Source organism: Gopherus evgoodei, chromosome 1 (genome assembly GCF_007399415.2).
Source record: "Gopherus evgoodei ecotype Sinaloan lineage chromosome 1, rGopEvg1_v1.p, whole genome shotgun sequence".
Classification (NCBI taxonomy): domain Eukaryota; kingdom Metazoa; phylum Chordata; order Testudines; family Testudinidae; genus Gopherus; species Gopherus evgoodei.
The window spans coordinates 10,908,571-10,925,133 of record NC_044322.1 but is presented as its reverse complement, the minus strand read 5'-3'; the positions used below and the strand labels follow the sequence as shown (position 1 = coordinate 10,925,133).

Below are 16,563 nucleotides of genomic sequence, written 5' to 3'. Positions count from 1 at the left end.
AATGAGGCTAATGAGGAGCTTAGGGATAATGGTAGGATGACAAATGGGAATGAGGATATGGAGATAGATATTACCACATTCGAGGTAGAAGCCAAACTCAAACAGCTTAATGGGACGAAATTAGGGGGCCCAGATAATCTTCATCCAAGAACATTAAAGGAACTGGCACATGAAATTGCAAGCCTATTAGCAAGAATTTTTAATGAATCAGTAAACTCGGGTTGTACTGTATGACTGGAGAATTGCTAACATAGTTCCTATTCTTAAGAAAGGGGAAAAAAGTGATCTGAGTAACTACAGGCCTGTTAGTTTGACATCTGTAGTATGCAAGATCTTGGAAAATTTTTTGAAGTAGAAAGTAGTTAAGGACATTGTGGTCAATGGTAACTGGGACAAAATACAACAATGGTTTTACAACAGGTAGATCGTGCCACACCAACCTGATCTCCATCTTTGAGAAGGTAACAGATTTTTTAGACAAAGGAAATGCAGTGGATCTAATTTACCTCAATTTCAGTAAGGCATTTGATACCGTTCCACATGGGGAATTATTAGTTAAATTGGAAAAGATGGGGATCAATATGAAAATTGAAAGGTGGATAAAGAACTGGTTAAAGGGAGACTACAATGGGTCGTACTGAAGGGTGAACTGTCAGGCTGGAAGGAGGTTACTAGTGGAGTTCCTCAGGGATCAGTTTTGGGACCAATCTTATTTAATCTTTTTATTACTGACCTTGGCACAAAAAGTGGGAATGTGCTAATAAAGTTTGCAGGTGATACAAAGCTGGGGGGTATTGCTAACACAGACAAGGACCGGGATATCATACAGGAAGATCTGGATGACCTTGTAAACTGGAGTAATAGTAATAGGACGAAATCTAATAGTGAAAAGTGCAAGGTCATGCATTTAAGGATTAATAACAAGAATTTTGGTTATAAATTGGTGACGCATCAGTTGGAAGTAACAGAGGAGGAGAAGGACCTCGGAGTATTGGTTGATCACAGGATGATTATGAGTTGCCAACGTGATATGGCCGTTAAAAAAGTTAATGCGGTCTTGGGATGCATCAGGCGAGGTATTTCCAGTAGAGAGAAGGAAATGTTAGTACCGTTATAAAAGGCACTGTGAGACCTCATCTGGAATACTGTGTGCAGTTTTGGTCTCCCTTGTTTAAGAAGGATAAATTCAAACTGGAACAGGTACAGAGAAGGGCTACTAGGATGATCCAAGGAATGGAAAACCTGTCTTATGAAAGGAGACTCAAAGAGCTTGGCTTGTTTAGCCTAACCAAAAGAAGCTTGAGGGGGGATATGATTGCTCTTTATAAATATATCAGAGGGATAAATATCAGGGAGGGAGAGGAATTATTTAAGCTTAGTACCAATGTGGACACAAGAACAAATGGGTATAAACTGGACACTAGGAAGTTTAGACTTGAAATTAGATGAAAGTTTCTAACCACCGGAGGAGTGAAGTTCTGGAACAGCCTTCCAAAGGGAGTAGCGGGGGCAAAAGACATATCTGGTTTCAAGACTAAGCTTGATAAGTTTATGAAGGGGATGGTATGATGGGATAGCCTAATTTTGGCAATTAATTTGGGAGTTGGTCTTTGACTACTAGCAGTAAATATGCCCAGTGGTCTGTGATGGGATGTTAGATGGGGTGGGATCTGAGTTACTACAGAGAATTCTTTCCTGGGTGCTGGCTGGCGAGTCTTGCCCACATGCTCAGGGTTTAACTGGTTGCCATATTTGGGGTCAGGAAGGAATTTTCCTCCAGGGCAGATTGGCAAAGGCCCTGGAGGTTTTTCGTCTTCCTCTGCAGCATGGGGCAGGGGTCACTTGCTGGAGGATTCTCTGCAGCTTGAGGTCTTCAAACTATGATTTGAGGATTTCAATAACTCAGACAAAGGTTAGGGGTTTGTTACAGGAGTTGGGTGGGTGAGATTCTGTGGCCTGCATTGTGCAGGAGGTCAGACTAGATGATCATAATGGTCCCTTCTGACCTTAAAGTCTATGAGTCTGAGTCAATCATCTCTTTTTGATTAAGCAGGTTCAGCATCCATTGCTGAGCACTCAGATGCACAAAATTACCTCTCATACCAGAGGAGTCACCTGAATGCAGATAACAACTCATTGGATGCTATGGCCATGTTTGCTCCAGAGCCACGTCTACACTGGCAAAGTGACCTGTTGCTGGCAACTGGTGTCAGCAAGGTTTACAGCTGAACCAATACTGAACATCGTATAGGCCCAAGTCTAGCTGAGGGCAAACTGCGTTCAGCATAGTGCCCGGAAGGAACTACGGTTAAAACCTGAGCAGGTTTGAGCACCATGAACAACTCTGTCCTTGTCTACACTTGCAGTTCAATCCTGTTCAGCACTGGTTCAATGGCACCCTTTTCTGATACCTGTAGTCAGCAATGGGTAATTCTATTAGTGTAGATAAGGCTTAGGGAGTATAAATCAATTGTGTCTCACCACATCTCTTGCACTTAAGGAGCAAACCCACCTCTTTCTTCATAAATCGGGCAAATTGCTGAAGAACAGATACCTGAATGCAATACATCTTTATATTGTACTGTGTCCCAAAGTATTTTACAGAGACATGATATAGCTACAGAAGTGGAGGCTGGGAGCAAGAGATATAGGCAAAAGATAGGACTACAAATAAGATTTGAAATGGCGAGTCAATGAGGCAGAGATACAAGAAGGTAAACTAGATACCATGGTGATTGGGCACTTTATAGACACACAGTAGAAATCTCATGTGGAGGTCAGGAGAAGAAGGGGTAGAAGCAGACAGAACAGAAGATAGATATGTTGGATGAAGTCCATGGATACTTTAAAAACAAGGAGGACAAAATACCCAGGCCCAGATCCTTCCCAGATTCTCAGTGGTATTTAGGTCCCTAACTCCATTTGAGGATTAGGGCCTACATTTTCAGAGTAACAAGTACTTTTGGGTTCCACAATTTTTGGGAGCCTAATTAGACATACCTCGAAGGGGCTTGGTTTTCAGAAGTGCTAAGCACCTGGTTCTCTGCAAATCAGTCCTCTTTAAGGTCTCCCAGGTTGGGAACCCGAACACTGAGGTAGTCAGAATCACTAGTCACTTAAGCCAAGGGGCCAGACTTTGCCTTGGGATGCTCATGTGCAGCTCCCACTGATTTCTGATACTCAGGGGCAGTTCCCACTGATTTCCTCTGTTTGTAAGTCGGCTCCTTTGACTTCGATGAGAGCTGTCTGTGAGTTTCTTCGGGGGTGAAATTTGGCTCTTAATGTATGAAGTTCATAGTGCTGGGTCCCTTATTAGTAGACAGACAGACAGACAGCAAGAACAGCATTCATTTTAAGGATTCTGGATCCTACCTACCTAAATGAGAAGAGAATATTCACATGCTCAATTTCCCAAGTCTGGGGGCCAAGGTCTGCCACTGCTGAGGACTCACCTTGTCACATCGGTATTCCCCAAACTTCACCCCTCGGACTATCTGCTGGTAAATGAGGTTGGTTGCCACGCTGTCTTCGCTCGGATTGTGCCACGGGGTGAAGATCTCCTTCCTAAAGAAGAGCCGCCATGGCGCGTTGCGCTCCTGGGCTCCCTGCTCTTTGGCATACTGTTCACACTGAGACACAGCGTCCATCACGTGGTCGTTGCCGCTCCCCAAGGATGAGACCTGGCCAGGGCAGGAGGGGGACAAGGAAGTTACATGCTGGTCACCATATTTTTAGCAGCAGTTTCCATGCCCCGTGTGAAAGGAGAGACCCATCGTGATTTAGAGGGATGAGATTATGCTCCATAAAGGGAGCAAAGAGCCTTTGTTATTATGCATTATTTGTATGACCATAGCACCTAAGAGCCCTAGTCATGGGCCAGGCACCCACTGTGCGAGGTGCTGTACAAACAGAGCAAAAAGATGCCCCCTTACCCTCCTACCATGCCCCTGTGCAGGGGCCAATCATAACTGCAAGAACTCCTCAGAGCGAGAGCCCACAACAGCACCAGCTTCTCCTAAAGGGACAAGAGATGTGTGTGTATAACCTGGTCCCCACTCTACCAGCCACCAGAGATGGGCAGCCATGGAGTGGAGAACATGCTGCACCCTCCTATGGGATGGCACAGACCTTCTGCTACCCAGGAGCTATGGGACTGATTCTGTCTCCCTGAGCACAATGCTTCCGGGAGCGCTCCCTTAAGGCTAAGCAGCTTGGGCTGTGCTGCCCACCGGACCTGTGTCTGAAGGGCCCAATCTAGCCCATGGTTTGCGTGTATGATGCTATTATTGACTTCTCAGGTTCCATGCCTGTGCTCGGAACAGTCGATTGAAAGCCAGACTGAGTGCAATCAATCAGAACAAGCAGGAATGGAGGGCTAGGTCTCTCCCCAGTCATTACATGGGTACATGCACCTGCCGCAGGCCTTCGAAACAGACCAAAGGATTTTCAAGAATGATAGCACTCTGTCCAGGCTTCAAGGTTTATGTAATGCAGTGGTTTTCAAACTTTTATTCTGGCGACCCAGTTGAAGAAAATTGTTGATGCCCATGACCCAATGGAGCTGGGGAGGAGGAGTTTGGGGTGCAGGAAGGGGCTCTGGGTTTGAGGGGGAGGCTCAGAGCTGGGGCAGGGGATTGGAGCATGGGATTGGGGCGCAGGCTTACTTCCAGGGGCTCCAGGTCAGTGGTGCAGTAAGGGTGCTAAGGCAGGCTTCCTGCCTGTCCTGACACTGCGGATCGTGCGGCCAGCAGCAGGTCCAGCTCCTAGATGGGAGCGTGCAAGCGGCTCCGTGCAACTCTCCGCTGCAGGCACTGCTCCTAGCCCCCATATCCCACTGGCTGGGAACCGACCAATGGGAGTGTTGAGCAGATGGCAGTGCGCCGAGCCCTGTTCCCAACCCCTGCCCCGCCCGCCTAGGAGCTGTCGAAACAGATAGGAACTAGCTGCATTAGCCAGGCAGCACCGCTGACAGGACTTTTAACGGCCCGGTCGGTGGTGCCGACCAGAGCCGCCGTGACCCAGTGCCTTCCATTCCGCAGCCCAGTACTGGGTCATGACCCACAGTTTGAAAATCACTGATATAATGGAATGCTAAATTGTATTATACTGTTCACCCACTAGGTGGCGCTCTATGTAAAAATACCTTATTTAAACTCACCTCAGCCATACCTGGCAGCACATTAATGATGAACACATCTGGTGTGTATCTTGCTCAGAAGCAAGCTCTGTAGCCAGTCCATATCTGGTACAGGGCCATGACAGTTTATTAGGAGTATATGGAGTTGCACAGGCAGGCTGTAGCTACTGATTGACTGGATGAGATTTTACTCTCAGATTATTTTGCCTTCTCATTGACTCTGACCTTTATTCTTAGAGAGTTGTATCTACTGGTAGCTTCCAAAAGTTCATTACTAACACAATAGCTTAGTGTTCAATTCCCCGCTCTCATCACAAGACAGAACTGCCACCCTGAAGATACATATTTTCTATATCAGAAAAGAGGCACCTTCCCCTTCTCTGAGGCGTCTAGGTCAGCATGTACCTTGTCAAACAGTGCGATGTAAAGCGAAAACCCAAATCGGTCCTTCAGGCTGATCTTGTCAGCTAAGGAATTGCAGAGCTCTTTAGCAGTCGTTGCAGAGTCAGTTAGTAGCGTTTTCGTTGTCCCATCCATAAACGTAACAGGCAGCATGATAGGTTTCTTGGACTTTGTCGCCTGGAAGATTAGGGTCAAACTTTTAAAAGGCATATGAACTTGAATTATTTGCCCATTTACAAGTTATCTCCCAACAATCATAGCGTCTTTTCTGGATCCTTTGCACTAGTACCTATGGCTACATTTGTAATACGGCTGCTATATACTTCTCCACAGCATGATGTAGGGTCACAACCTGAGTATTGGGGAGCAGCTGCAACTCCTGATTTTTTTAAATTAATATAGTTAATTGCCAATGGTAATTTTTTATTTTCTTCAATGGACACTAGATTGAATCCTGGAGGCATGTGTAACATTTAAATCTGTGTACAGACTTGGATAATACCCACTGCCTCAAACTACATGGAACACAGTTCTGTACCACCTTCAAAATACAGGAAGCTGGCAAAGAGCGCAGGCAAGAGGAACAGTAACAAGCGGTTTGAAGATAATGCGACTCAGTCATATGTTCTCCACAAGGAAGATAGTTTCTGCTTCTGACCTGCTAATTGTCAGAATAAGAGAGTCAACATCCTACTAAGGGACTGTGAAAAATGTTTAAGCCTCTAAATGGAACGGCATTCACTATTAGAGCCGGAAAGAAACCGTGTTTCATCCCCCACAGAACACTGGGAAGAAAAAAACTTCCACTGAATTTAGCAGGTTTTGGTTGAAAAAAATGAAAACCTGAAAACTAAACTTTTTGGTTTACAACAACTAAAAACTGAAAATATTGTTTTCAAGGACAGAAAAAAAAATTCCTACAAAAATCTGAAAAATTCAGACAGAAATGGACATTTTCTAAAGCAAATTTCTGTTCAATCAAAAGTGACTTTCAACAACATGTCAACAAAATCTTTTTAGACTCGCTCTATTTGCTCTAGGGGATTCGGCTGATCATACCTGTAATTCTAACCAGCTGGGCGGCTGGGTCCTAGTCCCATTTGCAAATGTCCTCCTCAATCTCTCTTCACAATAGGGAGCATAACCAGGAGGACCTCCATTGATGAAGTTCCTTAAATACTGTTGGCAAGAGAGAATGTATTGGTTAGATGACTGATGGCTGCTGTTGGCTTGAACACAGGTCCATGGCTCCATTCTAAAGACTGTCCACTCAAAATCTTATTGCAGCATTAGCCAGAAGGGGGAATTAAATCAAACAGACCTGTAGGAATGAGCAGTGGGGAGACAAACACAGTATTTAATCAAATGCACACACCAAATCAATTCCCTGCATTGCAGGGGCCTTGCAATTGGTGCACCTCGGTCCCATCTATTATCTGAATGCGGCACACAATAGTTTGTTCTCCTGAGGGCTGTAACACTTTAGTCTAATCCAAGTTAATGGGCTTGCCGCAGGGGTAACTGGGTGGAGCTTAGTTGCCTGTGACATGCATGTCAGACTAGATGATCTGGTGTAATTTCCAGCTCAAGATGACAAACCTGTCCTCGCTCCGATTAAGCTAGCATGCTAAAAATAGAAGTATCGCTGCTGCACTGTGAAATAGCCACATGCTAGATCAGGCTGAGATGCTACGCATGAACATGGGCAGGTAGCTTGTCCTGCTGCTCATGCTGTCAGGGCTACACTTCTGTTTTTAGCATGCTAGCTTGATCAGAACTAGCGTGGGTACGTCTCCTCGAGCTGGGAATTACACCTCCCACTGTAGTGTAGATGTACCCTATGACACACACAGAGAATACTTAGGTACCTTATTAATACATTAGATTTGTATTTATTTGCTTAGATTTTTAAAAATATCCATTTTAAGGAGGTCCTATCTAGGAATCTATGTACTTGGCCCATGTATTAAAAATGCACCCACATTACTGCAGAAAAAAATTAAACCCAGCAGCCTCCCCAAAATGACAGACAGGAAATACTCTATAAATAACTTAGACAGACAGACAGCTCTATAAATCATAACTGGGAGGCTCTATAAATCACTTTGCTAGATCTATAAATCTTAACTTAATGCTCTATAAATAACTTAGACAGTGAGGCAGACGGACGGATAAGATGAATAGCAGCCACTCCATGGTTATAGCTGCAACAGAGTTTGCATTGTGAACCTGATTTTGGTATCACCTCTCAAATCCACATCCACAAAACTAACACCTAATTGGTAGGTAAGGTCTGAGGCTGATGCAGAATTTTTCTACTAACTCTGAAATAAATCAGAGTAAGTGCTCCTGATTAATGTACCTTCAAAGCAGAAGTATTCACCAGAGTCCAAAACAAATCTACAAATATTTTTGCCATCATATAGTACAAAAGGAAACAGAAAGAGAGAGAAAATATAGTTCATATCCCCTCAGATGAGTTCTGCCAGCAGTGCACAGGGCCAGCATTTAACAGCTATGATACTTAAAAAAAAAAAGTTATTGACATTTTAAGCCCTGATTCTGAAATTGCATCTGTACAGGAGACCCCAGTGGTTTGCCTGCAGCTCCTTGCAGGATCGGGGCCTTTAACAGTAACCTCAGAGTAAGTCACCAAGAGTCCAGAATGTAACAGTTTTGACCAGTAGCCCAAGATTACAGAGAGTAAAATCCTGGCTCCCCTGGAGTCAATGGGAATTTGGCCACTGGCTTCCATGGAGCCGGGATTCCAGCCAAAGGGTATATTCTGAAGACTATTAACAACTTGTTTCTAGAAGTGCTGCCCTCTCCCCAAATAAGCCCTCCTTTATCAAAGATTTAAAAACAGACTAAAACACTCCATGGGCCATCTCTAGTGATACGCTTTACTGGGTCTCATTTCTAGGCATAATGGAATTTTCTGCTGTTTCACACGTGATTTATCTGCCTTATCCACTTCCCTACAGGAAGGGCTTGTGGCTGACACAAAGAATTCTATTGATGAATTTGGCTTCTGGAGTCAGCTCTCAGGACCAAGGGCCTGATCCAATCTATCATGAAGTCAGTGGAAATGTTCCAACTGAACTTCACTGGCTTTGGGATCAGGATACATGTTCTGAAGTTCTTCCTCGAGCAAAGCTCTCACAGTGGCAATAGGAGCCTTCCCTGAACAAGGACTGAGGGCTTAATCCTGCAACGTGCTGAGTACCCTGCCCAGCAAAGCCCTTAAGCCCATGCTTAAATGTAAGACTGAGTAGCCCCATTGAAGTCACTGTGAGTCTGGGTGCTTAGAGCCTTTCAAAGTCAGGCCACTTTTAGCTAAATCCATTTTAGGGCAAAATTGTTATAAAAAATGAGATCCAAAGAAGTGGCCTGATTTGCAAAATTACGAGCACTTAGCAGCTCCCAGAGATTTCGGTGGGAGCCGCTGGATGCCCAGTACTTTGGGAGATAAAGCCGCTCATCTAGAGGTATTGGCTTCCATCTGGATACATGAGGAAGTCGGATGCAGGGAGGTAGAGCAACCAAACAAAATATACTCATAGATTTGGGATTAATTTAAAACCTTCCTAATGACATTTAAATTAATACACACACACAAACACAAACACACACCCACACACACACACACAAACACACACACACACACACACACACACACACACACACACATGAAATTTTAACTGCTTGGCCTGAAATTTTCCATGCAGATTTTTTTTTAGTTTCAGCAAAATTGAGCTCACTTTTGTAATACCACTGATAGACAATTTTACCAGCGCAGCAGATGCATCGACTGAGTGAGCAGAAACGCCATCTGCATATACAAACTAGCCTTCGTATATTCCTATAGGGTAACCGCAGGCATAAACATGCAGCCTGGATTTGCAAATCCCACTTGTACAAGAATATGGATGTTTGGCCTCATGTAGGTGTTTGCATATTCTTTGCACAAGCAACTCAGACACATCATTTGAAAATTTGGCCCCAGAAGTCCCCGCTTTCTCACATACATACACTGCAGCTGCTTTCTCTGTGTTCTGTGTTTCTCTTCTGTTTTACCAGCCTTTCTGGATGGCAGCTTCCTATAGGACTGTTCATTATTCTTGGCTATTATATGTATTACAAGAGAGAGGGCCAGCCTGCAAAGCTTGGATCTGAGCATCCCTAATTTTCAGGTGTGCTTAGATCAGCCTATTGTAGAAATATAGGTCAGCTGTGACGTTTGGCTGTAGATCTGGATTCAAATTTTGGCAAGGCCTTGAGATCTGAGATTTGGTTTCAATTAAAACCAATTTCCTAGTAATTTATTCTTCTTTATAGTTAGATGACTCGGTTAGAAGAATAGCCTTTAGGGCCCCGATTCAGCAACCTATGTAAGCAGTTGCTAAACTTTAATTTCAATGGGGCTGAAGCACATGCTTATGTTCTTAGCTGAACTGGGGCTTTTACTACAATGGAGCTTTTCTGTAAAACCAGAGCCTGTGGAAAGGGAGTCATGACACAGTTAACAAGCAGAGAAAGCAAAGAGAAGAGTTGGCTCCAGCATTGTGAAAGGAAATGTATAAATAGATACGCCAGGCACATGAGAAATAACATTCGCTCTTCACCTTCACAAACTTTTCGGAAGGAGCAAAGCATCCCACGCACAGCGACATCAGGATCCAGCCTCTGGCGTGGCTGCTTTTGGAAGGGTTCTGGGTGAGCTGTTTGCAGATTTGACAATAGATTTCATCCCTGCAACAGAAATCAGAGTTAGATCCCAGCCAATCATTCAAGATACCATTTCCCTCTCAGTGGAGCCCTGATCCACAGCCCACTGAAGTCAATGGGAGTCTTTCCAGTAATTTCAGTGGGCTCTGGATTGGGCCCTTAATGAATAATTTGCTACTTTTTCTGATGAAATCTGCCTCTCAGGCTTGCAAACTGTTACTAGATGTCAAAGTGGCTGCTGTCTTTTAGATGGGATGTAAAACCAGACCCTGACTGCTTGATGATTAAAGGTCCCATGGCACTTTATGTCTGTCTAGGGGTATTAACCTCGTTGCCCTGGCCAATTCTAACTCTGATAATTACATCCCTCCTACAGAAATCCCCTTTGCCAATTCAAATGGAAATGGCATTCCTTTACACTTTGGCCGAGCTTTTCCAAAGCTGCCTAAAAGTAGCTCTGGAACTGGGCATCCAAGTAGCTTTGAAAGTCTCAGCTTTCTCGTGCTGAGTTGCTATGTAGTCTTGTTGTGTCTATTTAAACAAACATCTGCCATGTTCCATCCTAGCAGCAGCCTTTTGTCAGTGGCGGGTAAAATGAGCCTTGTTTGTTTGTGTAAAGAGCTTTGTGAGCTTTTAGGATGAATGGCAAAATATACCAGAGACGGTGCAGTTGAGGTGGCCCAACATGTTCCATTAGAAGACCCTGTTTTCTGTTCCTTATAACTTGGCCAAATTTTAGCTGCTTTGGCTGAAGTTTTCTATGCTGATTTTTAAAATTTTTTTGGCAAAACCAGTTTTGTTGTTTCTCAGAACGAGGTTTGGGGAAAAGACATGTTTTGTCCATGTTAAGAGCTTCTTACATCTGTTTTGTTGAAATGCTCTAGTGCTGCCACGTTTTGGAACAAGGATTTACAATTTGGTATGGGGACTGCCCTGGGGTTGGGGGTGGGGCGTATTTTTTGCCATCCTCTTGAAAATCCACCCATCTTTGGCCAAGTTCATGAGCCTTTGAAAATCTTAGTTTGCACATGCTCAGAAGAGTTTGCCAGCAGAATTCTCCACAGAGTCTACCTGCATACTCCATCCCTGGGCATACTGTCTGCTAACAGGCACTCACAAAAGCAAATGAGGTCCTTCTGCTCTGAATATATCAAGCACTATATAATGCTTTGAAAAAATCAGGTCCTAAGCATTTCAAATTGGGCCTCCTAAATTAGTATACAATTTTAACCTTAATCTGCCTTTGTCACACAGTTCCCCATCTGTAAAACGGGCATAATACCATCCCCTCATCTCACAGGGTTGTAGTGAAGATACATTAATTGTGCATGAAACTGGATGGGAATGATCTCCAGAAATAAGGCTTAGGGCCACACACTGAACAGTGAAGTAGGACAAAATATTGACAAGCTGAGCATTAAGTGAGCACTGTCCATTCTGTGCACTGAATGAGGCGGGGTCCAGTGGAAAAACCAGCGTATGATCTTGTAATTAAAGATAGAGTCTGAATGCATGTGCACAAAGGGGTTGAATTAAGGTTGCATGGGCAATCATAATTCTGGCTTTTCCTATCTTTTGAGTTTTGACTTTGCAACTGCAACAATGTTCTTTTAACATAGCTTTTTTGTATGCAATAAAATAAATCTATTCTTCTAACAAAAGAAGACCCAGCAACTTAGGATGTAATGGCTTGGATAAAAATAAACAGTGAAAAGAAAAAAGGAATGCTAATAACTGGGGGCCTGATCCAAAGTCCAATGAAGTCTGTGTCAGCCTTTTCAGTGACCCTAATGGGCTTTGATTCAAGCCTGAAATGAACATCTAACAAACACGATGGGAGTCTAGCCCCAGTCATATAGAGGAAGAGAGCTCGAAGAACAGTGTAATACGTGTTTTATTCAATTGCACAGATTAGCAAAAATATTTCTTTTTAATGAGAGCAGCTTAACTACTGGGGGTGGGGGGGACAACTGAGAATGATAGTTGACTCTTTGCACTGATTTCTAACCTTAATGCTGGTCTGAGGATGCCATTACCAATAATGAAATGCAGCTTCTCCAAGTTGGAGGTGGGTCGGTCTTCAAGCATGCTGTTGCCTTGGAGGGTGGACTCACCGTCTTGGAGTCTCTTTGTCACCTGTCAACCGAAGACATTATTCTCTTTCTGGTTAACTTGTTGCTATGATTCTCCCCTTCTTCAACCCACACCTCTGTGAACGGCTGTGCCTCCCATCCCCACCCAGGTAGGATTGCCCCAATTTTTCCACAACAGCACCTGTAGGCCACAACTCCAAGCCCCACCCTCCACCGGGATAACTCTATTAGAAGGCAATGGAATTTCACCAGTCTATAACTGATGAGGATATGGCTCTTCATCTCTTCTCTATTCAATCATCATTAAAAACAGTAACACAATTAAAAGACTCTCTATCGGCCAAAACCACAATGCCATGGCTGTAAGCATGTAAGCACATATGTGGTTGTGATCGTTGTTTCTGGTTTCCTCAGTCAGTGCACATCATAGAATCATAGGACTGGACAGGACTGGACAGGACAGGACCGCGAGAGGTCATCTAGTCCAGTCCCCTGCACGCATAGCAGGACTAAGTATTATCTAGACCAGGGGTCCCCAACGCAGTGCCTGCAGGTGCCATGGCGCCCACGGGGGCTTCTAAGTGTGCCCGCATACTGGCTGGAAGATGAGCATACACCAAAATTCGGCGGTATTTTGGCAGCGACGCCTCTGGATGACGCCAAAATTCGGCGGCATTTCGGCGGATGCTTGTCTGCCGCCACAGTCCTTCATCTGGCGCCTGCCAGACGAAAAAGGTTGGGGAACACTTATCTAGACCACCCCTGGCAGGTGTTTGTCTAACCTGCTGTTAAAAATCTCCAATGACAGAGATTCCACAACCTCCCTAGACAATTTATTCCAGTGCTTAACCACACTGACAGTTAGGAAATTTTTCATGACGTCCAACCTCCACCTCAATTTAAGCCCATTGCTTCTTGTACTATCCTCAGAAGTTAAAGAGAACAATTTTTCTTCCTCCTCCTTGTAACAACCTTTTATGTACTTGAAAACTGTTATCAGGTCCCCTCGCTAACTAAACAAATCCATTTTTAAAATCTTCCCACATAGGTCATGTTATTGAGACCTTTAATAATTTTTGTTGCTCTTCTCTGGACTTTCTCCAATTTGTCCACATGTCTCCTGAAATGTGGCATCCAGAACTGGACCCAATAATCCAGTTGAGGACTAATCAGCATGGAGTAGAGCAGAAAAATTACTTCTCATGTCTTGTTTACAATACTCCTGTTAATAAATCCCAGAATGATGTTTGCTTTTTTTGCAACAGTGTTACACTGTTGACTCATATTTAGCCTGTGGTCCACTGTGACCTCAAGATCCCTTTCTGCAGTACTCCTTCCTAGGCAGCCATTTCCCATTTTGTATGTATGCAACTGATTGTTCCTTCCTAAGTGGAGTACTTTGCATTTGTCCTTATTGAATTTCATCCTATTTACTTCAGACCATTTTGAATTTTAATTCTATCCTCCAAAGCACTTGCAACCCCTCCTAGCTTGGTATTGTCTGCAAACTCTATAAGTTTACTCTCTATGCCATTATCTAAATCATTGATGAAGACATTGAATAAAACCAGACCCTGTGGAACTCCACTTGATATGCCATTGCAGCTTGACTGTGAACCACTGATAATTCCTCTCTACCATACGTATAAAAAGGAAGATGTGTCAAGAAAAAGGATTCTCTGTCCCAAGAGCTGAAAAGTGGGTTCTTCAGAAGTGCCCAGCACTGGTCGAATGGCTCACATGGGTATTTGATCACAGATCTCAATGGCAGTGGAGTTAGCCCACTGTTGAGTGCTTCTGAAAATCCACTCGGAATCTAAAGCCTAGCAGAAAGTGACTGAAGTCAGAAAGACCGAGAATGTACAGGCCAACAGAGTGGGGTGGGCGATTCTCTAACTGGAATTCTATGCAGACGGCAGGATGTGAAAAGAGGAGATGGACAGGTGCTTGATGAATGGAGAGTGCGAGCTGCACCAGGCATAGGGAAGAAGGCGTGAGGTGAAGGGTGATTCAAGGAGACATGGGGAGCCAACCTTTCCCTTTAAAGAATCTTTAAATCTTTCAGGCCCCCAAAGACACAGAGGGCAGCAAACCCAGAGGAGGTCTGGATGTGTTGTGTCGAGGGAGCAGTGGGAGAGAGTCAGAGAGCCCTGCAGACCACATAATACCATTTGTGCTACCCAGCCGCAAAGCATTTCCTCTCACCTCTTCAGTCAGTTTGGATTTCTTCTTTAGAGTCAAGGAGACCAGTTTGTGCCGCACACTGTTCTTCTTGTGGCCATCTATGTGAGTGCTCTGCGAAGGCAAGAAGAGTAGCCTTATTCCTGGGACGCACACAACCCTGCAGGGCGGGTTTCCTGTGTATCCAGCTCACCAGCTTTTAGAAATGGCAGCATCTTCAGTGGATTCTGAGCACTGATTTGATATTTCTGAGAGATGGGTCAGAACCAAAACCCTAATCTAAACTCCTCCAAGCCACTATAATGCTCAGATCTGGATCTCAATTTTGCAGCTGGACTCTGTCTCTTTAATGAGCCAAATCAAAACCTGGATCGAAACAACCTCAAATTTTAGGAAAGTTTGACATGAAGGCAAATTACAGCTCAAACCCATCTCTAATATATAGTTTATGGATTAGAAACATCTGGCCACTTATGAATATCCAGCCATCCATTTCTAATTGAATCCAAAAAGAACAGTTTGTCTCTAAGATAAAAAAACATTGTTAAATTTTATCTCTCTTCTCTAGGGGCTCTGATGATGCCATAGCCTACTGAAATATGATATTCTGTCCAGCGAACCAATAAAAAATGGTTAATTATACAGAACGAAGCTTGATTCTTCTTGTATATTTTAACATAATTAGATCCCAGTGGAGATTACTTTCCTCACCAGGAGCTTTAATGAAATTGCTACATTATATCATTGTTTCTGGGAATATGACTGGAACCAGGGGTTTTATTTATTTAGATCTACCAAAAGCATCAAACAAAGGTGGCTGTTCTTAGACTCTAGGGGGCCTTGACGTAATCTAAGTGCAGCAGTACCATTTATCGCATCCTGCCACCGGCAAGCCAGGTCACTGGAAATGTCCTGCCATCTTGTATAAGGCAGATTCTCAAAGACAAAAGCATACAAACTGCCAGAGTGCAATGACCAATGGTCTATCCAGTCTTTTGTCCTGTGGCAGCAGCCAAAGATGGATTCTTACGGTGAAGTGTATGTGTCCCATAACTAAATGGTGCAATACCATTTACCACAGGAGTAATTTTCTCCCCAGGAGGGGTTGAATCCCATGGGACAATCCCAGACCTCACTGCTCCCACGCATCTTTGGCCTGACTAACACAAACACAGAGCAATATGTTCATTTAAATCAAACCAAAACATTCCACCACACACACAATTCTTCCACCTGCCGGGGGAGAGGATGAGAGAATGAACCACGTGACGTGTTAGCCACATAGCTTAATGCACTAATAATCATAATAATACCTAGTTCTGCTCAAGTGCTTTGCATCAGTAGAATACTATAGTGATGAGGGCAGTATAAGTATCTATATGGAATAGAATTTATACTTTGAAACACAAGGGATGATAGGCTTTGTAGTTTTCTCCTTGCTAGGATAGTGGCAGATGAAACTTACAAAACTATTTGCCTCAATCAATCCCATCAGCAGTTCGTTCCAGATACATTTCTACTTTCATGAACTGTACATCAAGAATATTGGCTCTTCTACAGCTGTAACGTTAAAGGGAAGAGCATTCTCACCTCTCCTTCCCCCTGCAAAGCCTGCAGCTCCTTTTTGTAGGTCTTTTTCCCTAGAGTCTCATAGATTTTGGTCATCACTGGAATCTTCTCGCTGCCGTCACTCATAGCCGTATGGTATTTAGGCTCAGGAAGGTCTCCCATGAAACGAAGGATAGTGATCCACACTGCAAGTGCTGCCTATTTGCAACAAAGGTGAAACTTACTAGAGTTCTTGGCTTGGTCTGGTTTAATATAATTAATTGTATGTATTATACTGTAATAAAGCCGTGGCCACTAGTGACTGGACTCATCGCAGCACTAAACACTTAATGACAGCATGGATAATACTCAGATCCTCTGCTCCAGAAGCACAGGCCCCTGCTACTTGGGCTAAAGGAGACTCTCCTTTGGCTGTTAGCAGTTCAGGGTCTATGAAAAACCATTGAGCGGTTC

At 43.8% G+C, this 16,563-nt stretch overlaps 1 protein-coding gene across 1 annotated transcript in view; it reads right to left on the bottom strand.

Moving 5' to 3' along the window:
• The window catches only part of MYO7A (myosin VIIA), a 192,737-nt gene that overhangs the window by 28,151 nt on the left and 148,023 nt on the right, over window positions 1-16,563 (bottom strand). The window contains 7 exon segments of the mRNA XM_030557917.1: window positions 3,453-3,680; window positions 5,543-5,716; window positions 6,599-6,718; window positions 10,165-10,291; window positions 12,276-12,403; window positions 14,566-14,655; window positions 16,132-16,308. Coding sequence (XP_030413777.1) covers window positions 3,453-3,680; window positions 5,543-5,716; window positions 6,599-6,718; window positions 10,165-10,291; window positions 12,276-12,403; window positions 14,566-14,655; window positions 16,132-16,308 — 1,044 coding nt within the window.